This window comes from Giraffa tippelskirchi, chromosome 7, assembly GCF_054371585.1.
Source record: "Giraffa tippelskirchi isolate mGirTip1 chromosome 7, T2T-mGirTip1v1.2.pri, whole genome shotgun sequence".
Taxonomy (NCBI): domain Eukaryota; kingdom Metazoa; phylum Chordata; class Mammalia; order Artiodactyla; family Giraffidae; genus Giraffa; species Giraffa tippelskirchi.
Window position 1 is genome coordinate 102737315 of NC_137281.1, and position 26829 is coordinate 102764143.

General features: G+C 34.2%; 1 protein-coding gene across 1 annotated transcript in view; it reads right to left on the reverse strand.

The window, feature by feature from the left end:
- Window positions 1-26829, reverse strand: part of MDGA2 (MAM domain containing glycosylphosphatidylinositol anchor 2) — an 862004-nt gene that overhangs the window by 282221 nt on the left and 552954 nt on the right. The window contains exon 5 of the mRNA XM_081511223.1: window positions 16421-16553. Within this exon, the coding sequence (XP_081367349.1) occupies window positions 16421-16553 (133 nt within the window). The remainder of the gene's footprint in view (window positions 1-16420; window positions 16554-26829) is intronic.

Genomic DNA, 26829 nt, shown 5'->3' on the forward strand with positions numbered 1-26829 from the left:
GAAAAAACCTTGGCGTACAGTCTCCTAACCTTATGACATATCTGTACTCAGGTTACTCAAATATATAAATTGGTTCCAAGAGACAGCAAAGATTAGAAATCACATCATGAGCTTAATTAGCCAGGTCATTGATAGCAACTAAATAAACTTATGGCAAACAAAGGAATAACCTATGTTTTATTTAAATAAAAACTGTTAATTCAACATATATCTATTAAAAGCCAACTATATGTCAGACTGTTCTAGGCACTGGAAGTAATGGGACAAAGCAGATAAAAATCCTGCCCTGAGGTGCTTGCAATTAGATGGAGACAATCACAGACCTTAATATGTTCCTGGCACTCTTCAAACAGTTTTACACATATTTCTTATATAATTTTATAAGACAACTAGTATTATTAACTATTTTGCTTATTACCAATCTGAGAAACAGTGTAGATAAGTTTGCCACGGCAACATACATAGTGAATGGCTCCGGAGCTGAGATTCTAATCTAGGCAGTTCACTTCAGATGGATAAACACCATAAATAAACTTCAGAGTGAAATAAAGTTGATAATTTTCAAGTTCTAATTAAATCCCTGGTGATATTTATGCCAGAGGAAGAATTAATTCCGCTGCTCTAATAGAAGGGATAACATTAATATCATCCATTATAATAAAGCCTAAGGAAGGAAAAAATAGACATAGTTTGCTAGTCAGGCTTATAGAAATCTCTACCATTTATAACAGAAGACAAAAAGGTCTTGTGAAGCCCCTAAGGCATGATTCAAAAGCCTAAATTCTGAAGTGATGGCAAAAGAGGCTCTTAGGCCATTGCTCAGTGTTTTCACTTCTAACTTATACATAACTATAACAGGCTCAGTTATTTAAGTTCTCAGACTTCACAAGGTAAGGCAGAGAAATTTCAACAAGGAAAGGATTCCTGAGACAGGAAAATGGAGAACAACAGTGGTAGGTGACAACATGCGACAAGAAAAGAGTAAGAAAAACAAGTGTATTATTATAAGGAATAGTAAGCAAATTCACAAAGATAAACTTATTAACCAAGTCTTCTATTTCAACTGTCAAGCTTAAAATATCAGATTAGGCAGGTACAATTTTAAAAGGCAAGAAAAGAAGAAATACATCCACATCTTCAGGTATTAATCATGGGATAAAGAGAGAGATAAAAGGAGAAAGAGTGAGAAACTTTTGCTGGTGCTTCTAAAGTAAACTATCAAATACTACTTTGCAAAGACAAAAGTGATCATATTTTGCTAAATACAATACTGGACCAAAGATCATATTAAAGAAATCAAAGTATATGAATCATGCATACATTCATACTTAACACATTTAAGCATTAAAATGATTATGTTAGCATCTAGAAGTATTTTCATAAAATAGAATATCATATCTTGATTGCTGAATTGGGTCACGACTCAAAGACTCATGGCACTTGTATCATGGGTACCTCGGCCCTTACCAAGTATCGATTACAACCTTCTAGCTGGAATTTCTGCTGCACCCTCCAACTGACATGTGAGTTTGAAAATGTTAGAGTGAGGATTCTAATTCTAGGAGATGAGCGGTGCTTCAATAAATCACGGCCTGCCCTGGGAAATGTGAGCAATGTGTACATTTTCATTTATAAAGGGCTAAATATGTTTTCAGGAGATGTTCTCCTTTCAAGTACACAACAATTAACTATTATTTACTTTACGCTTACATTGATATTCTTTCCGCATGTTTAATTAAATGAAAAAGAAAGGAAAAGAGAGGCTGAATCAGAGCATAGTTTGTTAAAAATGAATGTATCAAAGAAGAGGGATTTGATTCCAAGTTTTGTGTGTGGTTAGGAGCCAATTTATTGGACTAAATTACAAAACCACAAAATTGTGGTTTGCACTTCAGAAAAATGACAATTTTAAACTTAAGACCTTGTAATAGGTGTCAGTACTGTATCATGTTGATACACAGTAAATACTAACTGCTGTTTAAGAATATTATCAGAGACCTAATTCCAACATGAGTCAATCTAAGCCTATTAAAATAGCTACATTTCTTATCTTGGGATTTCAAACATTCAGAGTACTTTTAAATATATTTTTATATATATGTTGCCATATTCTAGGACAATGCAGCTATATTATAAGGGAGGTATTTCTTTTTTTGAATAAGATAATACTGTAGTGTAACATATGTGAAAGAACTAAAAAAGCTGCACAAAATGCTGCTTAAGGAAAGACTAAAAGCCAATAAAATTTTTAAAATATGATTTTAATATAAAAGATAAAACATTAACTGAATCACCTCTGAATTCCTCTCGACACATGAGAAATGCATGTACAAAAAATGTCCTGCTGATATTTTATTTCTCAAAGCTACTGAAAATATAACTCTCCCACTCTAGTTTCGATGCTTTCAACATAGATTTTGTTAAACCCATATTTCCCATTATAGATGATTAATATGCACTAATGAAATATATTTGCAGAGGAAACAAATATTTACCATTTGTTTGCAATGTCAAATTATGCTTTGTTTTTCTTCATCTTAATATTGATATGTATTGAACTGCCTATTAAACTCTCCAGTGACTTGAGAATTAAATCCATAATACATATTCTTTGACTGTGGATCTGTATACATATAATAATGCTTTTCTAAACCTGTTCATATTTAACATTTGACTTAAACACACAAAACAATGCTTAGTATGCAGATTGTTACATAGTCACTGAATTTTCAGGTTCTCTGAAATCTAGTTATCATTTTGCTGTGTAGTCCACACTGGCCTAACTCTGTATGGATATCATATCTGATTGCTGTTTCTTTATGGTTCCAAAATGAAAAAGACATAAACATTACAATTTTCAACAGGTTGAGCTAATTAATTCTAAGCCTGAAAGACAAAATGCAGTGAGGCAGGACTTTAGTTATTAATGATCAACACCAAGAGAAATAGAAAGATACAGTTAAGAATAGAAGGAGTTTTGCTTCTTTTCACCCATTTATCTTAGTGGATTCAATCCCAGGGAAGTTTAGAAGAACCTGTATCACACTATTCGTTTTTCTAACAGCTTGTTCATTTACTTCCTGTTGTGTCTTTTTCTTTCAACTTTGAAAATATATATTTTAATTTGTACTCAATATGTGATAATCATTTTGAAGAAATTTCTTACTTACGGTTACTTATTAAGTCAAACTATATGAAATTGTCTATATTTTACCATTTTAGAACTATAAACTATTTTCAGTAAAACAAAGCAAACTTGTCTTGCCAGATTCTACTAAAGACAGACCACTACCTGGTAGTATTTTACCTGAGTGACTAAAAATTCTGCCTCTTGCTTGGCTGTGCACAACGTTGCAATGCAAAATTAAAATGCAACTTAAGAGTAGCTTCATACAAGTGTCACATCTATTAATGCCAAAAAACTGTACACCCAGTTTCTTGATAATTTTCATTTTTGTCAAAGCAGGGAAATTTTGTCAAAGCATGTACCATTAACTGAGGAAATCAGTCCTGGGTGTTCACTGGAAGGACTGATGTTGAAGCTGAAACTCCAATATTCTTGCCACCTGATGCGAAGATCTGACTCATTTGAAAAGACCCTGATGTTGGGAAAGATTGAAGGCAGGAGGAGAAGGTGATGACAGAGGATGAGATGGTTAGATGGCATCACTGACTCAATGGACATGAGTTTGGGTAAACTCCGGGACTTGGTGATAGACAGGGAGGCCTGGCGTGCTGCGGTTCATAGGGTTGCAAAGAGTCGGACACGACTGAGCAACTGAACTGAACTGAACAAGAGGACAAGGCTACCTTCCATAAATTTATAGTACACAGTGTGTCTATCAGAAATCAATAATGTTGACTTTACCACACAATCAATGGATTGAAGGGTGCAGTCAAAAAAATGGTCAACTAGTACAATATACCAAGTAAGTGAAGTGAAAGTGAAGTCGTTCAGTCGTGTCTGACTCTTTTCGACCCCATGGACTGTAGCCTACCAGGCTTCTCCATCCATGGGATTTTCCAGGCAAGAGTACTGGAGTGGGTTGCCATTTCCTTCTCCAGGGGATCTTCCTGACCCAGGGATCAAACCAGGGTCTCCCACATTGTAGGCAGATCCTTTACCGAGTAAGAAAGAGTGACTAAAAGGAGCTGAAAGAAAGAAATACTGCTTAAAACATGAACTAAAACATATTACTAAACAATTGGACATACCTATTTTCTATAGCAATAGAACAGTAGCAAGAAAATAAAGAAGAGTATGTTGTCATCAGAAAAAAAAAAAAAGGGTCTCCTAGAACAGATGTTGCAAAAAGATGAAAATGGAGGGAAAAGCCAAAATCTTTATGATGCTCTGGAAATAACTGTCTCAAAAGCAAACCAAAAGTATAAGCTGCATCTCGACTTACAGTCAAAGTCTAGACTTAAAGTCAAATTTCTGATCAACTATCTATTATGCTACAGTTCATCACTCTCATTTTAGTCCCTGTAACAATACATGAGATACTCTACTTCCAGGATATGGACTGCTGTATGGACTTTCTTAATTTTCAAATTTAACTCAAAGCCTTTATGAACCAATGTGGATCTTTTAAATTATGTCTAGATGTTGCTCAAATGACTCTATGAGTTTACATTAATAGTGGCCACAAGGCTAATCTCAACCACACCACAGGATGTTAAATCCTATGAAAAGTGTGGTTAAGGTCAGAACTCCTTGAAAACACAAATATCTTAGCATGATGTTTTAACAATAATATGTGTATTTCATCATACCAGAATATCAGTGGAAAAAAATGTCAGATATTTATGGCACATTCCTCCCCTCAGCAAAAGTTGTTTCCATTTTTCCTGTTCTTTAAACAAGAAAATTTATTCTAGAAGTGTTCCCTGATGAGATAATAATCAATTCCTATTTTTTTAAATTTACATTTACTTGGTACTGATTAGTATACTTGATTTTAAGAAAGGGTAAGAATATAAATTGTATTGATTTCTTTATTATGAAAGTAAGTACATTACCAAAAGGTTTTATAAAAATCTAGCAGAACTAATGTAAAAACTTACTCATTACTAATACACACATTAGTGATATGATATTTTGGGGCTTCCCAGGTGGCACTATTGGTAAAGAACCCACTTGCCAATGTAGAAAACATGAGACACAGGTTTGATCCCTGTGTCGGGAAGATCCCCTGGAGAAAGGCATGGCAACCCACTCCAGTATTCTTGCCTGGAGAATCCCAGGGGCAGAGGAGCCTGGTGTGCTACAGTCCACAGGGTTGCAAAGAGTAGGATACAACTGAAGCAACTTAGCACAGCACAGCAAAATATGATAATCTACATTTAATGAGTATACAATATTTAATAGTCACTTATTTCTGTAACCATTGAAAAAATTGCAATTTGTGATTTAATATTTCTGCTGAAAGTACAAAGTAGTCTATTGTAACACTGATACTTTCAATAAGTAAAAAAGGACAACCAAAGGGCTAAATGAGATTTTGGAACTCCTCATTGATTTCTTCACAATGGGAATTGTTTTAAGTCTAACAACCATAATACCATAATACTTAGAGTTTACCATTTTCCTGCAATTTAAATACAATCTCATTTAATCTTCAGTTTGTGTAATAAGGTAAAGTTCTATGGGGAAATGTGTACTTTTAAATGTCTTAGAGCTGGAGGCAGGACAGTGACCAAAGATATATCTTCTCTTGAATGAGATGAAAACCTCCCTGCCAGTGACTTTTTATAAACAAAATATTGAGGGCTCAAGATTTGCAAAGATTTCAAGTAGGTTCATGAGTTCCATGGGTTATTTGTTTGCTATTTTTTCTCAAATAGTAATGTAAGCCTTATGTATAAAAAGTACAACAGCACAATGAGGTATTAATCTTATCAAATTCTGCAAGCCTAAAACTTGCCTGCATGAATGTTGGAGTTTAAGAGTAGCTGTGTACATATAGGCTGTATCTACTTCTTTGTAGCCATCTCATTTCAACTAATTTTCCATTGATGTTAGTGTTACCATGCAAATAAATATGAAATCTGAGAGTAAATATTCTCTTCCTATCAATCAATTATCCACCTACAGCACACTATCAACATGGCTTAGCAAAAAGCAGATTCAAAGAGTCAAAGGATTTGGTCACACAACTGGGGAGAGTCAGGATCTACACCTTTGTTTTTATCACAAATGCTTCTTTATGTAGAGCTGCTTAAGGCTGCATGTGAACCAGTGTTAACAACTGACACTGAGACTCATATTCCATACGAGGGTAGGCTGTGTGTGAATTAGACCATTAAGTGACCAATTATACTAGTTTGCCTGAGATTATAGGATGTGAGACTTTCACTGAGTCCAGGACAAACTGGGATGGTTGGAAACCCTCAAGACAATTCACTGATATAATCTATTCTAGGATTTTGGGTAAAAAAAATATATGGGATTAGCCACATGCACTTATGGAAATTATTGTATATCATCATGAGATCCAGTAATGTATTAAATCAACTTTGTCAGTGAATATCATAAAGATACTCTAAACTACAAGTTGTACATGGCAAGTTCAAAACCATATAAGAATCTTAAAGTGCATTTCCAGCAACTGAATTATTATCTATAATAACACATTTCTCAGTAGTTTCACTAGAACAATAGAACCTTACTAGGTACTAAATCAGGGTCTACAAATCTGCAATCTAAAATTAAAAATTAATTGTTCTAAGGTGTAAAAATTATATTGCTTTATTTTAGCATGATCTCACCCAACTTGCTGAAAGAAATATCACATGACTTCACCCCTTTATTCATATAAATAACTTTTAAATTGTTGAATGACAATTATAGTTTAAAAGCATTTGAAGAATAACTGTGAAAAGCTGGGCAATATCATCAATGAATTGTTCTAGATATTTGCTAAAATACAGACTATTGGACACACTTCAAAGTATTTGGTTAAGTTGTAAGACAACATTTCTTTAGTGGCTCAGATGGCAAAGAATCCGCCTGCAATGCAGGACCTCTGGTTTTGATTTCTGGGTAGGGAAGATCAACTGGAAAAGTGAATGGCGACCCACTCCAGTAGTATGGAGAATTCCATAGACAGAGGAGCCTGGTGGGCTATAGACCATGGGATTGCAAAGAATCAGACATGACTGAGTAACTAACACTTTACTTTTAAAGATAGGATTTCAATAATTTATACCTTTTTTATGATAGTGTTGCCTTTCATTTGATTGACAGTTTGTTTTTTTTTTAATCTTCTTTGCTTAGCTGTCTACTATATCTGAGTTATGATGTCTTCTGGGCAAGTTAATAGTTATGAGGAATATTGTATATAAGAGTTCACAGTCTAAGTTCACCTTGGATATAGTGAACCTGAAAAATTCATTGCTAGGACAATAAAATGCACAGGTATAGAGAGATCCCAGAAATACGTATACTTCCTGTTACTATGGAGAAGGCAATGGCACCCCACTCCAGTACTCTTGCCTGGAGAATCCCATGGACAGAGGAGCCTGGTAGGCTGCAGTCCATGGGGTCGCTAAGAGTCGGACACGACTGAGTGACTTCACTTTCACTTTTCACTTTCATGCATTGGAGAAGGAAATGGCAACCCACTCCAGTGTTCTTGCCTGGAGAATCCCAGGGACGGGGGAGCCTGGTGTGCTGCCGTCTATGGGGTCGCAAGAGTCGGACATGACTGAAGTGACTTAGCAGCAGCAGCAGTAGCCTGTTACTATGGTAACAGAATTTTGGAAAATTTGGGTCACATTGTTGTTCAGAAAATAGTCTCAGAAAGACTAAAGTTGAAGCCCCATAATGACCATTGCTTCTGTCCCCAGATTCACTGCATACTCAAGATCTGTATGCTTACATTATGAAGTTACATTAATGAGGATAGGGCAGATATAGGTTCAATTACCATAGGAAACGATGGAGCACTCAGACGAACAGTCTGTTACATATCAACAAAAGTGCAAGTTTATTTAATTCCTTATCATTTTCACAGAATAGTATTTTATATTTCTGTTAAACATTCTGTCAATTATAGTTTGATAGACATATGACAAAAGAAGTATTCATTCTTATAGATTTTTCTAGAAAATAGTAGTACTTGATTTATCCACTGATAAAAGTAATTTAAAAATTATACAGAACTTATTTGAAGGTTAGTAATCAATGACTGAAGCTATATACCATATGCTAGCAAAAATCTAAGATTCCTGTCCTCATCTCACCATGATTACTGATGATACCAATTTTATTCTTTCTCTCCATCATCAAGGTTAACAGCCCAATGATGACTACTATTTATTGCATTTGTTATGTGCTGGAATCGCTAAAAGTTTTTCATTTAAGTACATTTACAGTCTATAAAACAAAACAATATGGATCTCTGTGTCATCTCTATTTTAAAGAGGGGAAAATGAAGTTTAGATAAGCTAAATAAAATCTCCAATTTGAGAAAAACAAAAATGAACCTTAGGTTTTTGAACTTCAAAATTCATGCAAGAGAGTTGTAGGAAACATCTCATTCTCTAATTATATGGTCTATCAATAAGATTGTAATAGTATTGCTTATATTCTTTTGGTGTCTTTAGTAGTAAATACTGTTGTTTAGAAAATCTGTATTACGTATAATTTAAAACAATCTGCTAAGGCATTCATATTCCCAAGATTTTAGTATATAAACAATAAAACATTTTTTCCATTTCTTTTCCTTTTTCTTCCTTCTGTTTCTTCTTTTTCTTTTAATAAGTGGTGCTAATAACCTGTTTGTCTAGATGCTGTGGAGCTCACCTAAAGGAAAGTAATTCAAATATACACACGGCTAAGAAATATTTATGAGGTTAGTACTCGCGTACAGATGACAGCAAAGTTTCCCCAGTCATTTCCTTTCATCTTTATACTGGTTATCTATGACAATGGGATATACTATTTTACAAGAGAAGGTGTTTATGTCCACACTATTCCTATTACAGACAGCTCCATAAAATTCCTGTAACTGAAGTATTATTTATTTATCATAACACTTAGATAATTTAAATTCCTCTAAACATAGAAGAGAACTACCATGAATAGATCACAGCATACACAACATTTTATAATAGGTCTCACAGAAATTGCTGAGCATTACAACTTTTTTACAGGTTATATAAACTAATAAGAACAGATAATGGTTATATAATGAAGGGACCAGATGTTTCCTAACTTCTTTCTTTTTCCATGGTAAAATTTACTGGGACAGATTAGAGAGGGAAAAAAAGGAGAAAGAAGAAAGAGAGAAAGCAGAAGAGAAGGAGGATGTAGATGTTTCCCGTATTTCTATAGCCAGTAATATTTTGGGGATGACTTGGTTCCTAGATGTAATATGCATTTATGGAAATCATCCTATTTGGATAATTTTATAAATGCCAAATTTGAGCAGACTGAATCAGAGGACCTATATAATTTAGCAAAATTAGTCCCACCTGTCCCATTTCTTTATAGAATTCAAAATAACCTCCCAGGTAGGTACAAAATATGTATTTCATCCTAAAATAACATGCGTACTTCTTATTTGCATTTGAAATCACATCATCAACATATAAGTGCTTAAAATATATTAAAATAAATTAAATCTGTTTTATTATAATTTATAGGTGTCCTTGTGTTAGAAATACACATAATCTGAGAAATGTGCTTATAGTTATCATAATTATGATAATTTAAAATATACCTTCATTTATTAATATTCTAACTTTTTAAATTTGAAAAGGTTTATTTTAATAAACTATGAAAAATACAAGTACATTAAGAATTTACCAATCAAAAGGTAATATTCATTTCCTTCCAAAAGGGAGTTGAAAAACTATCAAAATGATTTTTAGACCTTGCTATAAGATTACGACAACTGAAAATAAACAAACATACCATCTTATGTTTTATAAAATTCTATGAATTGTTCATGATGAGGTCTAAGACAGCTAGATTAGTATGATAAATAATAATATTTATGTAACAGAAAATTTTTCATAGTATGGCAAGTTGCCAACAAGACCAACAAATGATTGGATACTCCATGACAGATATATAATTTCAAGCTCTACTATGATGCCAATTCATAGTAAGAAAGTTAAGAAAACACATTATTGGTAAATCTATAGATGACACTGACTTTTAAAATGACACCTAACTGTTGCTTTTTTAAGCAGGTCTAGAACACTGATTTTTATCAGTGGAAGTTTCTATTCACAAAATGTAAGAGGTCCATGGAAAACAGTCTGACAATAAAGACATTTGTTTTCCAAAGCATTTATATATATTTAAAATGTATACATTGTCAGGTCATTCCCTAGAAATTCTAATTCAGTAGGTGTGGAATAGGCTCAGGAATCTATACTCAGTACAGTTCAGTTGCTCAGTCATGTCCGACTCTTTGCGACCCCATGAATCACAGCACGCCAGGCCTCGTTGTCCACCACCAACTTCCGGAGTCCACTCAAACCCATGTCCATCAAGTCGGTGATGCCATCCAACCATCTCATCCTCTGTCGTCCCCTTCTCCTCCCGCCCCCAATCCTACCCAGCATAAGGCTCTTTTCCAATGAGTCAACTCTTCGCATGAGGTAGCCAAAGTATTGGAGTTTCAACTTCAACATCAGTCCTTCCAGTGAACACTCAGGATTGATCTCCTTTAGGATGGATTGATTGGATCTCCTTGCAGTCCAAGGGACTCTCAAGAGTCTTCTCCAACACCACAGTTCAAAAGCATCAATTCTGTGGCACTCAGCTTTCTTCACCATCCAACTCTCACATCCACACATGACCACTGGAAAAACCATAGCCTTGACTAGACAGACTTTTGTTGGCAAAGTAATGTCTCTGCTTTTCAATATGCTAGCTAGGTGGGCCATAACCTTCCTTCCAAGGAGTAAGCGTCTTTTAATTCACGGCTGCAATCACCATCAGCAGTGATCCTGGAGCCCAAAAAAATAGTTTGACACTGTTTCCACTGTTTCCCCATCTATTTGGCATGAAGTGATGGGACCAGATGCCATGATCTTAGTTTTCTGAATGTTGAGCTTTAAGCCAACTTTTTCACTCTCCTCTTTCACTTTCATCAAGAGGCTCTTTAGTTCTTCTTCACTTTCTGCCATAAGGGTGGTGTCATCTGCATATCTGAGGTTATTGATATTTCTCCCGGCAATCTTGATTCCAGCTTGTGTTTCTTCCAGCCCAGCGTTTCTCATGATATACTCTGCATAGAAGTTAAATAAGCAGGGTGACAATACACAGCCTTTATGTACTCCTTTTCCTATTTGGAACCAGTCTGTTGTTCCATGTCCAGTTCTAACTGTTGCTTCCTGACCTGCATACAGGTATCTCCAGAGGCAGGTCAGATGGTCTGGTATTCCCATCTCTTTCAGAATTTTCCAGTTTATTGTGATCCACACAGTCAAAGGCTTTGGCATAGTCAATAAAGCAGAAATAGATGTTTTTCTGGTACTCTCTTGCTTTTTCGATGATCCAGCGGATGTTGGCAATTTGATCTCTGGTTCCTCTGCCTTTTCTAAAACCAGCTTGAACATCTGGAAGTTCACGGTTCACGTATTGCTGAAGCCTGGCTTGGAGAATTTTGAGCATTAGTTTACTAGCATGTGAGATGAGTGTAACTGTGTGGTAGTTTGAGCATTCGTTGGCATTGCCTTTCTTTGGGATTGGAACGAAAACTGACCTTTTTCAGTCCTGTGGCCACTGCTGAGTTTTCCAGATTTGCTGGCATATCGAGTGCAGCACTTTCACACCATCATCTTTCAGGATTTGAAATAGCTCAACTGGAATTCCATCACCTCCACTAGCTTTGTTCGTAGTGATGCTTTCTAGGGCCCACTTGACTTCACATTCCAGGATGTCTGGCTCTAGGTGAGTGATCACAATATCGTGATCATCTGGGTTGTGAAGATCTTTTTTGTACAGTTCTTCTGTGTATTCTTGCCATCTCTTCTTAATTTCTGCTTCTGTTAGGTCCATACCATTTCTGTCCTTTATCGAGCCTATCTTTGCATGAAATGTTCCCTTGGTATCTCTAATTTTCTTGAAGAGATCTCTAGTCTTTCCCAATCTGTTGTTTTCCTCTAATTCTTTGCATTGATAGCTGAGGAAGGCTTTCTTATCTCTCCTTGCTATTCTTTGGAACTCTGCATTCAGATGGGAATATCTTTCCTTTTCTCCTTTGCTTTTTGCTTCTCTTCTCTTCCCAGCTATCTGTAAGGCCTCCTCAGACAGCCATTTTGCTTTTTTGCATTTGTTTTCCATGGGGATGGTCTTGATCCCTGTCTCCTATACAATGTCACGAACCTCTGTCCATAGTTCATCAGGCACTCTGTCTATTAAATCTAGTCCCTTAAATCTATTTGTCACTTCTACTGTATACTCATAAGGGATTTGATCTAGGTCATACCTGAATGGACTAGTGGTTTTCCCTACTTTCTTCAATTTAAGGAATTTATACTACACGATGCAATTATTCTGCTGCAAAACCTTTTAGAAACCCTCATCCACAGTAGACATTATTTCTGTCTTCATATGCTGTATCATTTGGGCATTGTGCAAGTCCAGTCAATAGAGTGATTGAAATTTAAAAGTTTATTTGACTTTTTAAATGCCAAAAAGTTTAAGACTTTTTAATCTTTAGAAAGATGTTAAAATGAATTTTCCATACAAAATATACATTTTTAGTAAATTATTTAATCTCTATTACAAAAATTATTAATATTTCCAAAGTTATACTTTCCTAAGTATATTACAAAGGAGATTAATCAAACATTACAATATTTATAATAGAATATCTTTTCCCTCAATAAGTTACACATTTTCCTTGACATTGTGTAAACTAAGAGAAGTGTGAGAACTTTTTATTTAAAGATTCACAAGACAGAAAACTTAAAAATACCTGTCTCTCATATTGGTTATGGCAGTGGTGACTTAGGATCTCCTGATGTTAGTAAAACTATGAACTTATTTGTTAGTTTACAGACCTTTTTGCATGGAGATGATGAAAACTTAACTTATTCCTGGTGTAGTGTGAAAAGCTACATCTATGATTTCACCTATTTGAAATTCATGGACTCTTCTAACTTTGAGCACAACCAGAGGGGAAATGTGCTCAAGCAAACCTGGTTTGAACATGAATAACATCAGGCACATGACATACCTGATTATAGTCAACAAAGAATCAAACAAGGGACTACTTTGTATTTTTCAATTCAATTATTTACCATAACTCTGAAGCTAATTTTGTAATGCCTCTCAATCTATATGTTGTGCAATATTTATAAAAGAGAATATTCAAATATTCATAAAAGAGAATAATAGTTTGTTTGTTCAGCCTAGATATATAATATTTCTGCTTAAAAAATAATGGACCAGAAAGTTGAAAGTGATCTTGTGTTCTTCATGGGACAAGTAGTCAAATCTCTGCTTTCTGAGCTACTGATTGTTAAAAACTATCTTGGAAATAGTCACCCAGCTGCTTTACAAGACTTCCAGAGTTGGAAAGCCTATTACTTCTTATGATAATCTTCTCCTTTCCACTTTAGGATAAATCATTTATTTCTAATAAAACACTATGGGCTGAGACTTAAGTTCATTTGCTCAGATCCACAAAAAGATCTGAATAGCTAGTCAGTCTCCTATTTTAAAATAACCCTTCAAACATTGGGACCAATCCTATCTCCACCCCTTCTTAGCTGTGGAAATTGGAAAGTAATAAAATCATACACATGTTCAGCATAAAAAAAATGCAATTTCACTGTACTTTAATCTTTAAGAATTTTTGTTTGTTTTACTTCAATTTATCCTCAAAACAACCCAATGAAGATACTTATTAAATCAAAAAAATTTTGTCTTAAATTTTCATTTTATATTGTAGTATAGTTGATGAACAATGTTCTGTTAGTTTTAGGTGTAGAGCAGAGTGATTCAGTTATACATATATATCTATTCTTTTCAAATTCTTCTCCCATTTAGATGTTATTATACAGTACTGAGCAGAGTTCCTTGTGCTATATAGTAGGTCCAAATGAAAATACATTAATTGCTGTAGGCCAGTTTGTTATGTGTCAGGTGATGGGAAAACACATGACTAAAAAAATCCACCTCAGTAGTTATAAAGATAAACTGAAATGATAAACATTACATACTTTTAAAATTAATAAAGCACTTCTCAAATGCAAGGCTGTAACATAAGTAATAATATATCCACTATTATGCTATTCCTCATTTCACTGAATGGAAGAAATATTCACACACATTGAGGTATGGTGAATTCAGCTTGGCTTACACATGATCTGGCTTGAACTGGAACAGCAAGTCTTATGGTCTGTCAACACGCACTGTACATCTGCTTTAATCATTAATAAAAAGAATGCATTTAAAAATCAAAATGGAATGACTGTGGTTCAGGCATCCAGGATGGAGCCAAGAGATCTCTTCATTCTCTGCCATTAAAGTGGTATCATCTGCATATTTGAGGTTGTTGGTATTTCTCCCTACAATCTTGATTCCAGTTTGAGTTTCCTCCAGCCCAGCATGGAAGTTAAAAAAGTAGATGTATTCTGCATAGAATTAAATAAGCAGAGTGACAATATACAGCCTTGTTGTACTTCTTTCCCAATTTTGAACAAGTCAGTTGTTCCATGTCTGGTTGTAACTGTTGCTTCTTGACCTGCAGACAGGTTTCTCAGAAGACACATATGGTGGTCTGGTGTTCCCATCTCTTTAAGAATTTTCCATAGTTTGTTGTGATCCACACAGTCAAAAGCTTTAGCATAGTCAATGAAACAGAAGTAGATGTGTTTCTGGAACTCCCTTGCTTTCTCCATGATCCAAAGAATATTGGCAATTTGATCTCTGGTTCCTCGAACTCTTCAAAACCCAGCTTGTGTATCTGGAAGTTCTCAGTTCACATATTGCTGAATCCTAGCTTGAAGGATTTTGAGCATAATGTTGCTAGCATGTGAAGTGAGGACAACTGTATAATAGTTTGAACATTCTTTGGCATTTTGGCACCCCTTCTTTGGGACTGGAATGACAACCAACCTTTTACAGGCCAAAGTATGAGCACATAATTTTTTCATCTTTCCAAAAAGCCCTAGATTTAATATTTCAAACAAATGAGTAGATGGAGTTGCTGACTACTAGCTCACTGTCAGAGGAACAAATAAGTGTGTTCCACATTCTTTATACATTAACTCATAAATCCCTTCCTATAACTTTATGAGTTTATGAGGAAACTGGGGCAAAGAAGAGTAAAGTAACTTGCTCAACAAGATCTAATAAGAGCTAATAAGCGGCAGACCCAGGGCCTAACCTGAAGAACACCAAAACCTACAGTTTTCAAGGTTTTTGTTAACGGGTAAAGCACTTTTTAAAGTTCTATACTTTTAATGTAATAACACAAGAGCAAAAACTCATTAATTGCCACTGAAAATTTCTCAAAATCCATTCAAATTCTAATTCATTATGGTTATTTTTTATACACAAACTTACAAAAGTTGCTCATTCACATGTTTGCAATTATTCTGAGGTCTGTATTACTAAACACTGGCTACCTTAAGTGGAAATCTTGTTAATGTTTTGACATTTTCTACAAAAATAATTTCCTAAAAATCAGTTCAGTTCAGTTCAGTTCAGTCACTCAGTCGTGTCCGACTCTTTGCGACCCCATGAATTGCAGCACGCCAGGACTCTCTGTCCATCACCAACTCCCGGAGTCTACCCAAACCCATGTCCATCGAGTCGGTGATGCCATCCAACCATCTCATCCTCTGTCATCCCCTTCTCCTCCCGCCCCCAATCCTACCCAGCATTAGGGTCTTTTCCAATGAGTCAACCCTTTGCATGAGGTGGCCAAAGTATTGGAGTTTCAGCTTCAACATCAGACCTTCCAATGAACACCCAGGATTGATCTCTTTTAGGATTGATTCCTAAAAATACCTACCTGAAATTACCAGTTAGCTTTCTTGACATGAAATGGATTAAGGGAAAGGCTCTTTTATTCAGCTTTGGAATCACGAGACACTTTTAGCAACTTGGAGCATAAATTTTCATATGAAAAATCTAGTATTTCTCCGAAATTTCTTTGAACAAAATATAGGCTGATTTGTGCTATCTAGGAAAGCATTATTTTAAGGAATTATAATTTGATTTGCTATATAAACAAATGCCCTACATGGGAGCCTACTGCAGTTAAATTTTACAGTTTCCATTTATAAAAAATTTTTCATGTATCACAGAATCTTATGGAAAGAAAAGACACTGTTCCTACATACACTATAGAAATCATTTGGTCTGTTAAAAAGTTATAGAGACTTTTAAAACATTTGTTGTGGATAATGAACATAAAACATTCAGATTGTAGTTCCATACCTGTTTTATTGGAAAGTCTAAATGACACCATCTTATCAGGGATATTACATACATTCCTCACTGAAGCAATGCAGCTATAATTAGCATAGTCCTGAGGTCGAAGATTCTTTAGTTTTAAGATCTTCGTTTCACCCTGAAAATGTAGAAAAAATCATTAGAAAAAGTCAGTGGTAATCGAATTAATAAATGGATGAATCATGACATTGTATTTTAAATCATATTATCAGAATATGGCAGATTATCATTTATTTAAGAAAAATGCCCTAAATTTTAAAAATATATTGCATTTAAAAATCATACTGCAGTGTGCTTGGATATAAAAACTAACAAACTGCGATGAAAATTCATAACAATTTCTTTGCAAACCAGCTTTCTAAGGGGGGGGAGTTTATTTCTGGTGGTAGTTATGCAAATTATTATCCAAAGATCTGAACAATGTACTTAATAATGAAGTCTATTCAATAGTGTAATCTATGCACACTTCAACATGAAATGTTATGAAAGAAAAGGATTCTGAAGATGAGACAATAAATGAAACACTGTTGGTAGAACAAAGTTAATGAAGTCAATCTAATGATAGATAATTAAATTTATATACATAAATATTTTGTGTATATGGAGCAATGGCACATGATAGATCTAAAACTGCATTTAAAGAGTATCCATGATGTTTTTATATTATTTTTGTTCTTGTTACTTTATGTTCAGGAATTTAAAGTCTAAATCTCCTGGGTAAATCTGCAGAATTGCAGATAGACTCAAATTAGGCAAGTTGCCAAAAATGTCTTATCCTCTCTTGATGAACCAAAAAGCCCATACAAAAACACTGAAATTGTTCAAAAGGTAAAAAGAACCACCACCAACAATAAGATGATGAAAAAACTTGCCCAATTCAAATAAGGTCTCCTGGGATTTTTTTCTTTACCAGCTAAAGTTATTAATGCATCTCTCAAAATAGTTCCTCTCACAAGTAACTTAATTATGGAGATGGTAAAAATGTCTCCCAATGACATCTTATTTGGTATAGCAATTTTCAAAATGTTAATTTTTCCAGGTAGCATCTGTACAGAACCATGTGTTTCTTTTATTTTACTTAAGGAACTTCATGCAAGTCCTAAAAATTGCAATATTTTCATACACTATTAAAAAGAATCAGAATACTTAGTGATTTAATACATAAGATATGGCCTGTTCATTTGCAAAAAAAAGAAAAGAAAAGAATCCCCCCTCCCACAAAAAAAACATAGGCAGGTACACAGTGTTTTCGAAATGTCCAATGAATCTTCTTCAGTGTGTATAGGCATTTGGCTAACTCCGTTCATTCACTGGCAAAATTCAGTCTTAAAACAGTCACACCTTAAAACAATATATTCCTCACAGGGATAAATAATAATCATATCTTTTAAATTTTTTGTATGAAAAACATTGCATTTTTTCTGCATAAGCAGATGCAAATACACTCCACAGAATATACAGAGTCAGTGTGTGTGGTTCTAGAATTTATATTTAAAACATGTTCTCAATATATTACAGAGCTTTCATATTATCTATATACAATGCATATAAAAGTGTGCTTAGTTAGAAAGCATAGAGAATTAATATGTTGTACTAGAATCAGTTGACTCAGATAATTTTTTGAACAAGATACTCTATCTTACTCCTCCTACCTCTGAATGTCATTGCTTAGATTTCTTTACTTTTTTTTTTCCCCTTAACACTTGACTGTTGGTATTCTCTGGAATTCTATTTGTTCCACAGTTAATCACACTTTATAAAATTTCCTTAAATGATTTTATCCATGCTGATGATTTTATACTGCAACCCCCATATTCCTGCCCTTTTCTTCAAGTCTTTATCCCTGTTCCAGAATTGTCTCAATTTCAGATGTATGCAGCAAAATTTTTACATCAATTTTGTCCATTTTTATGTCTTGTAGATACCTAAAACTCAACATATCCCAAAATAGACTTCAAGTCTATTCCACTAAATCTACTCTCTCTTTCTTTTTTAGCAACAGGAATCTTATATTTTCAATTATTATTTCATATTCATATATTCAGTATCTCCACCTCAGATTCTCTTATTGACCTTGCAACACATCCAACCTTGAACAGTCTTTTATTTATATTTAAACAAAATGCTCTAAGCCCAACATTCAGCTGTGAAATTTCTGATTGTGCTTAGTATAGTTTAAGAATCCAAGCAAACATGATCATCTAATCTAGAATCAGGACTTTTTTTTAACATGGAAATCTGATTATGCCCTCTGTCTGCTTAAATCAAAGGAATGATATGTTATTGTTCTCAAAAATAAACATAATAATTCTTAACGTGACTGTCAGCCCTTTGTGACCTGCATTTTCCTTCCCTCTCCTGTCTCCTCGCATTTTCCTAATGCCTTCCACATATTCAGCTTCCTGTGGCCATAGACCTTCTGCACATGCCTGGTTCCTTACTTCTCTATGCCTAACCAATTTTGTCTCATTCTTCAATCCCAACACTCCTCACTTCCACAGGTAAGTCTTTCCTTACTTTCTGGAAAAGGAGGAATCCCTTTTTGTGAGATCTGCTCATATCTTCTTATAACAGTTTCTTTTTTCCACTTATTTTGGCAATGGATTTATTTTCTGCCATACTCCCCCCTTGCTAGTAAGTACCAAGAGGGCAGAGATTCTGTCTGTCTTGTTCTCAGCAGTATGCCCTAAGCACCTAGCAGAGGATTTATCATAGGTGAGATACTTTTTAAACAAATTCTTTTGCAATTAAAAGTACTATGAATACTTATATTTCACCATTCAACGTTTTGCTTATACACATTTATTTCCTTAGAATTTATTCTGCTTGGCACCTGATATGAATTCAATAGATATTAATAAATATAGTCAATATTCTAAAATGAACCAGTCAGTGATAACAATTCTTAAATATATACAAAGGATAAATGGTGCCATTTAGATACATGTTTAATGATAAAGTCTCTTTATTTACATAGAATTGATTATATTCTGCCAGTGTTTCTTGTTTCTGTTTCCACTGGCAAATTATTTTTAGTCCATATTTTCTGGATATTTTTTCAACACTTCACTGAAACTTCCAATGTCACTAATAATCTCTTTTGTTAAAATTCAATAAATCTTAAAAAATCTTCATTTCCTTTTGATGTGTGTATACTTCTCCACTTCCTTCTAATACTTTAGATTACCTTTGGTATTTTGACAGCACCTTGTGTGTAGGTAAAAAATTATAAATAAAATAATTTAGACACTTTTTGGTTGCATTTATTTCATTTTCTATTATACAAATTTTAGTCCGCAAATTTTTACTAACACTATTTTTCCAGAGCAATCTGATGCATTATCATGGTTTCAATTAGCATTTATGTATAGATACCTAACAAATTTCTAAGCCAAAACACACACACTTTTGGAAAAATAGCCAATACTATTGCAATTAATGAAATCCTGCTTTTCCAAAATTTTCCTTTCTTTTTAGTTGCAATGTTTGCTAGCCATTACACTCTCGCACTTGAGTGTCTCCACATCCCATCTGCATCTCTTAAGATATTCTATCTTGGTTCTCTAATTCTTTCTGACTCTTCTTTTTACTGTTATTTTCCTTTACTGACTTCTATTCTTCCTGCAATACAGAGCTTCTATCCCCCAAAAAGCCACTTCATATTTTGCCAACAAACAAGTTAGACTTGTCTCTCATTTCCAGATTGAATTTGTTCTCTCTTGGATTCCCCTTGACCTCTCTATGCATGTCCTCTCCCACCATTTCCATTTATAACTCTGACCTCTGACCTCATCTATGTATTTTGATAACTGCCTGACAAAGATTTTCATCAGTAAGACACAGAAGGTCATACCAAACTCAATGAGCTCACCATTGCACTCTACTTACACTGACTGCCTCACCTCATATAAATTTTCTCTTCTGATATTCTGCTACTTTTTAATGATCACCACCATCATTTTCCCCTATTCCAGACTCAAGACTCATCTCATAATTCACTCTTCATTGTCTCTCATTACCTCACATTCAATGGCATCAAATGCCTTAGATTATTTTTTAGTTCTTCTTTTATAAATGGCCTTTACTTTTCAGTCTATAGGCATGATATTTGCTGTAGTTCCTCATCAACCATGGATTTAACAAACTCAGCTTGAGTGTCTATTTTGGCTAAAGTAATGTACTGCCTACTATTGAGAACTGCTGTTCTACTTTATTCTAATCACTCTGCATGCTCCCACCATATGCACCATCATGTCATTGTCATGCTAGAAAACCCTAAATAGTTGTCCTACTCTGAAAGTTTATTTCAAAAGTCTTCAGTGGCTCATTTGAGACTCCATGCAGTCCAAGAGAAGTTTTACTTTTTTCTTATTCCTCACACAAACTAATTTATTTATTATGTATTCATTTATTATTTTTATTTAATATTTATTCACACCAAGTTAGTTTCATCACTATTTTAAGATGACTTTTCATAATTTTAAAGTCTGTTGTGTTTTTTTTAAAAGAAAACTACTCCTTGATATGAATCTTTTTACATTGCCATAATCTGAAGTGCAGTTCAAAAAAAAGTTGTATCTACTCTGTAAAGTCTATTTTTCTTGTAAATATACTATATATATATATTATTGAAGTAAAGTTGACTTACAGTGTTTCAGGTGCACAGCAGCATCATAGGTTATCACAAGATATTGACTAGAGTTCCCTGTGCTACACAGTAAACCTTTGTTGCTTGTTTCATATCTATTTTTTTTTAATTAGAAATCTAGCATTCTATTCATATGAAGTCAAACAAGCAAAGTCTTTTCTGATCTTCTCAGAAGTAAATTCTCCTTCTTTGTTACTTCTGTTACATTTTTATACCAAAATATCTGTTTATAACTCATTATTTAGTATTTGGTCGTAAGTTATTACTCAACGTGCTGACATGTTCTTTAACTGAATCATGAGACCCCTAGGGGCAGAGTCATATTATATCACTCAGAATACGGAACAGGGAGCCTTTTGTATCCATTGCTTAATAAACATATGCTGATTGACAGGATGTACTAAAATCGGTCTTCCCACTGATCGTGTTCTACAAGAAGTAAGGTAGGCGTAGCATATAATTATAATGACTCAAAAATAAAACGTACAAAAGCATAAAATCTACAAAAATTAGACCACATTTTCGCACCACACATTCTGCCCTTTGCTTATGATGTTGTATGTCTTATAACATTCCCCTGACTTTCTCTGCCCTTTCTATAATACTTTCCACATTAATAATCAATTGGAAACTAATTCTTTGTAATTTTTTTTTAAATTAGATATTTTCACTTGCACTACTAGAATAAATACACGGTAACTCTCTTGCTTCTCCTTAATCTTTGTTAAAAAAGAAAAATTGCATCAGAGAAAGTAAATTCTTTCAAATTCTTTCAAATGTTATGCCAAACTTCCTGTCTATGAAATTTTGAGAGATAACTAGCTTTTGACTTAAAATTAACTGCAACCTTAGAGAAGGTGCTCCAAAGTTCTGTTTCTTTATCTTCATGCTACTAAGAGAAATATGATCTCTGTGAAAAAGCACACCAAGTTGTACACTTATGTTTCATGAGGTCATGGCAACCCACTCCAGAATTCTTGCCTGGAGAATCTCCATGGACAAATTGCCTGGCAGGCTATACAGTTCACAGGGTCACAAAGAGTCGAACACAACTGAGAGACTAAGCGCAGCACACAGCAAAACACTGCAAATTGTAGAATGGAATTTAAAGTGACCTTAAAATCCCACAGACGGAGGAGCCTCCTAGGCTACAGTCCACGGGGTCGCTGAGAGTCGGACGACTGAGCGACTTCCCTTTCACTTTTCCCTTTCATGCACTGGAGAAGGAAATGGCAACCCACTCCAGTATTCTTGCCTGGAGAATCCCAGGGACGGCGGAGCCTGGTGGGCTGCCGTCTATGGGGTCGCACAGAGTTGGACACGACTGACTTAGCAGTAGCAGTATCTTATATAGTGGAAAAAGGCAGTGATGATATAAATATACAATGCAAACTACAAGAAACGTACTTAAACATGTAGACAAACACAACTGGTATAAATAGATCAAAGATATTAACGTAGAAAATAGAAAGCATGTAGGAAAAATATACTTTTAGAGACTGTCTCAGAGGTAAGATATTTTTAGTTTGAAAACTCTTCCTTGAAATAATGACATGCATACACTACCATGTGTAAAATAGATAGCTAGTGGGAATCTGCTGTAAAGCACAAGGAGCTCAGCTCGGTGCTCTGTGATGAATTAGATGGATGGGATGGGAGGTGGGAGGGATGTCCACAGGGGAGAAGATATATGTATACATAAAGATGGTTTACTTCAGGTTCAATCCCTGGGTTGGGAAGATCTCCAGGAGTAGGAAATGGCAACCTGCTCCAGTATTCTTGCCTGGACATTTCCATGGAGAGAGGAACCTGGAGGGCTCTAGTCCATGGGATTGCAAAGAGTCAGATATGACTGAGCACACACATACACACACACAGCAGAAACTAACGCAATACTGTAAATCAATTATAGTCCAATAAAAATTTAAAAAATAAAAGAATAGATGTAACTCATTGTTCTGAACATAATGTGTTCAGTAAAAATTTTTGAACCATGTTAACTCTAATTTTAGCAGTAAGAATGAAAAAAAATATTAATATTAGGGTAAGATGAGTGATAGATTTAAGAAGCTGAGTTAGGGACCATCCACAGAAGAATTGAACAGTCCACTATTAACAAGCAAAGGTAAATAGGAAGCAAGCCCCAAGGGACTGATGAAACAATCAAGTACATTCAAACCAATAGCATTGAAGCTCTGGCCGTTAAAATAAAGAGGTCATTCTTGTAGTGAATGCATTCTCGAAATATTGTATATACCTAAGTTCTTGTGGTTAGAAATGCTGCTAGTGTTTATGTTATCTAAAAATAAAGACTATAAACTAGGTAGTAGTAGTAAAAGTGAGTTTTTAAGATTTTACTTTGAGATGATTCCTACCCTTTAAAGACCAACAGATATGGTCCAATAAATATATTGGTTTGTGTATAGCTTATCCAAGTTAATTCTTATGCAGATCAGAGCAGCAAAGTGAACACATGAGAAGGACAGATGGAATGGAGAAATAACTTACTGTGATTTCTAGGTCTACAGTCTCCCAAGGTTAAGCTATCATATGACTGGAGAATCATTTGGGTTAAACTAAAATGATTTATATTTTCATGTGACTTTCCATGATTTGTAAAAAGGAATTTTCAGTTAATCATTGTCTAATTGTATAATTAGTCTAATTAGCCTAATTATAACTAATTACATAATTGATGTAAATATGTTCAGTCTTGCAATTAGACGATATAATTACAATGCACAAGATGATGTCATGAACATCTTTACAAAAGCTCTGGAGAAATAGCAAGAATACATGTATTTTGTAAAATTTAAGTACAAGTTTCTTTTACATTCACAAGATTATTTGAAATACTTATATTTAAACTTTTAAAACTACTTTTTAAATAAATAAAGGGAAGGCCCTTACCAAAGGTGATTATTGCCTAATGAAATAATACCCATAACCTGAAACAGTATTGCTATTGTACTTAGAAAAGGAATTCGAACTTTCTTTTAATATTTACTTTCACATATCAAAAAAAGAAAAAAACTCAATTCACACTCATTTTTCAGCTCTAAAAGTTAATTTATTTATTTACTTCTAAATAGATAACAATATATGCTATCCAGCATACCCAGTATTAAGTGAGTGGAAATATGAAAAGAAAAATTGTTCCTCTTAGACTTATATGCTTATTAATTCATATCAACCTCAGGAACACAGATTAATTTCATTCTGGAAGCATGATCTATAAAAAGGTGCAGTCAAGGTTCTATATTTCTACTGTATGGTAAAATAAATATTCAATTCAAGTTGATATAGTTATTAACTTACTATGAATGTGCATGGGAGACAGATGTATCTCATTATCTTAGAAATTCTATTTTATTAAACACAAGACATTGTTATTGAACAGCAAAACATAATATCTTTAAAACAAATTTAATTATCTAATATTAAAAATAAGCCGATTATGATCTGTCATTCAAATCCATCCACAGTATATGTAGTTCCAATATATATTTCCAGCTTTGTGGTCCACTGTTGCCCCCATATACCAATCATTATTCCAGCCAATCAGAGGGGTGGCCAATCTTTGAAGATATTATCATCGTTCTGTATATTATACATGCTATTGCTTTCCATCTTGAATGTTCTCTTTGATTTCTCCCTGTAACATCAAAGTTAGGAGGAGCCTTGCCTTGTAACTTCTGTATCTCTGATAGAGAGTTGCCTGAATCTTGTACGAAACAGATCTCAATCATTTTTAACTGGATCTTATTTATACTATGTAGCCACAGAGGCCTTAGGGTCTATGGGAAATAACAGTCTAAGAAATCATTAACACATAAGAATATATATACATACACAGTAGCCTGATAAGCAAAAAGAAAAGTAATGCTAAATACCATTCCTACCTCATTAAGAACTGCAAAGCCATTATAGGAAGAAAAAAACAGAAAAAACCCTCAATATTGGGAAGTATTTTAAGGATACAAAGCAAAGTTAATTTTAAATCTAAAGCAACTATGCTATATACACCAAATAATTGATGCTTTCATCTCAATTACACTATTCTGAATAGTTACTTAGAAATGTTTGGATTACCTTTCAATGTAGGGAAAAACAACTAGATATGATTAACTTTGTAAATTAGAATCTACATAAAATTTTTGTTTATCATTGTAAAAATAAAAACCACAAGCTGTATCTACTGTGTTCCTTTCCTCCTGGATGATCACAGGTCACCATGCTTCCAAATTTCCAATGCAGCTAGAAGGTACTAAAGAGAATGCTGTTTGTTATCAAATAAATTCATGGGTTAATAAATGTTCTTTCCCTGTAAATAAATGTTCTTTACATCCTATGTGTCTGTATTATAAAAATGTGCCCTAGAGGCTGGAATGAGCCCTGGAATTCTCAATGTGTTAATTCTAATATTTTCATACAAGATAACTTTTAGAGAAATCCTGCTTATTCTATAATTCCCTAAATTTGCAATTATACAAAAGTAGTAATGTTATCATATGTGTCCTCCCCTCCTGAAGAAACTGTGGACTCAAGCAGAACTTCAAAATGGCAGACCTGATGGTCAGATATAGAACTCTGGCAGCAAGAGGTCGTATATTGTTTTCTAAAAAGCGGGCATGCACAGCAAGCCTAACCAGTTATTATTTTCATACTAGCCCCCACAGATTACATATTTACGGTACCACATAGTTTAGCAGGCATCTGCCTTTGTGTTTCCTGCACAAAAGTAAACATACTATGGACCACTGAAAAACAAAACCAAAAACTGGCTTCCCAGGGGGTGCATTGGTAAAGAATTGGCCTGCCAAGGCAGGAGACGCAAGAGACTCAGGTTTGACGCCTGGGTCGGGAAGATCCCTTGGAGTAGGAAATGACAACCTATTCCAGTATTCTGGCTGGAATAACCCCATGGAGGGAGAAGCCTGGTGGGCTACAGTCCATGAGGTCACAAAGAGTCAGACGCAACTGAGCCAATGAGCATGCACGCACGCCTTAACTCAAGAGGTATTTGTTTTAAAGAAACCCTTGAGAATTTCTTAAATAAATGATTAGCTTCCTATGCATTTATGATAAACATCCATAAATACATGAAAATAGTCAAAGTAGTATCTAAAAATAAAAAAATGGTATTGGAAAATCTTACATATGCTCTTGAATTTTCATAGAACAATACTACACATGATAGAGAGGTAAAACCAAAATGGAAAAAAGGACATATATTAGTAAATTTAAATGAATAATGATTATTTCAAGGAAAAAAAAATCTTGTTGTTTTAAAATATATGTAGAATTAAAGTACTAGACAAAAAATAGCATAAAATATAAAAAGGGTAAATATTGCTAAGTTATTCTAAAGTTCTATCATTCTTGATGAAGTGCTAGAGTAATAATTAAGCATGCATGGTGTAATTTTTTAAGGTAACCAATAAAAGCTATTAAGATAATTTAAAATTTTAGTTAAATAGATGATAAAATGGAATAATTAAAATATCTGATAAACCCAGAGGGCAAGAAGAGAGAGAAGTAAAATAAAAGAAGAGCCTGACACGGTAAAAAAAAAAAATCAATATTAGTCATTGGATTAAATGTACTAAAAATTAAGATAGTTCCACTGGCTTAAAACAACAACAAAAATGTATATTCGGGTTATAAACAATGTGTTTCAAATATGAAGTTTGAAAGTAAAGAGATGAATATTTATTACTGTCCCCCACCCACTAAAGAGGCCTAC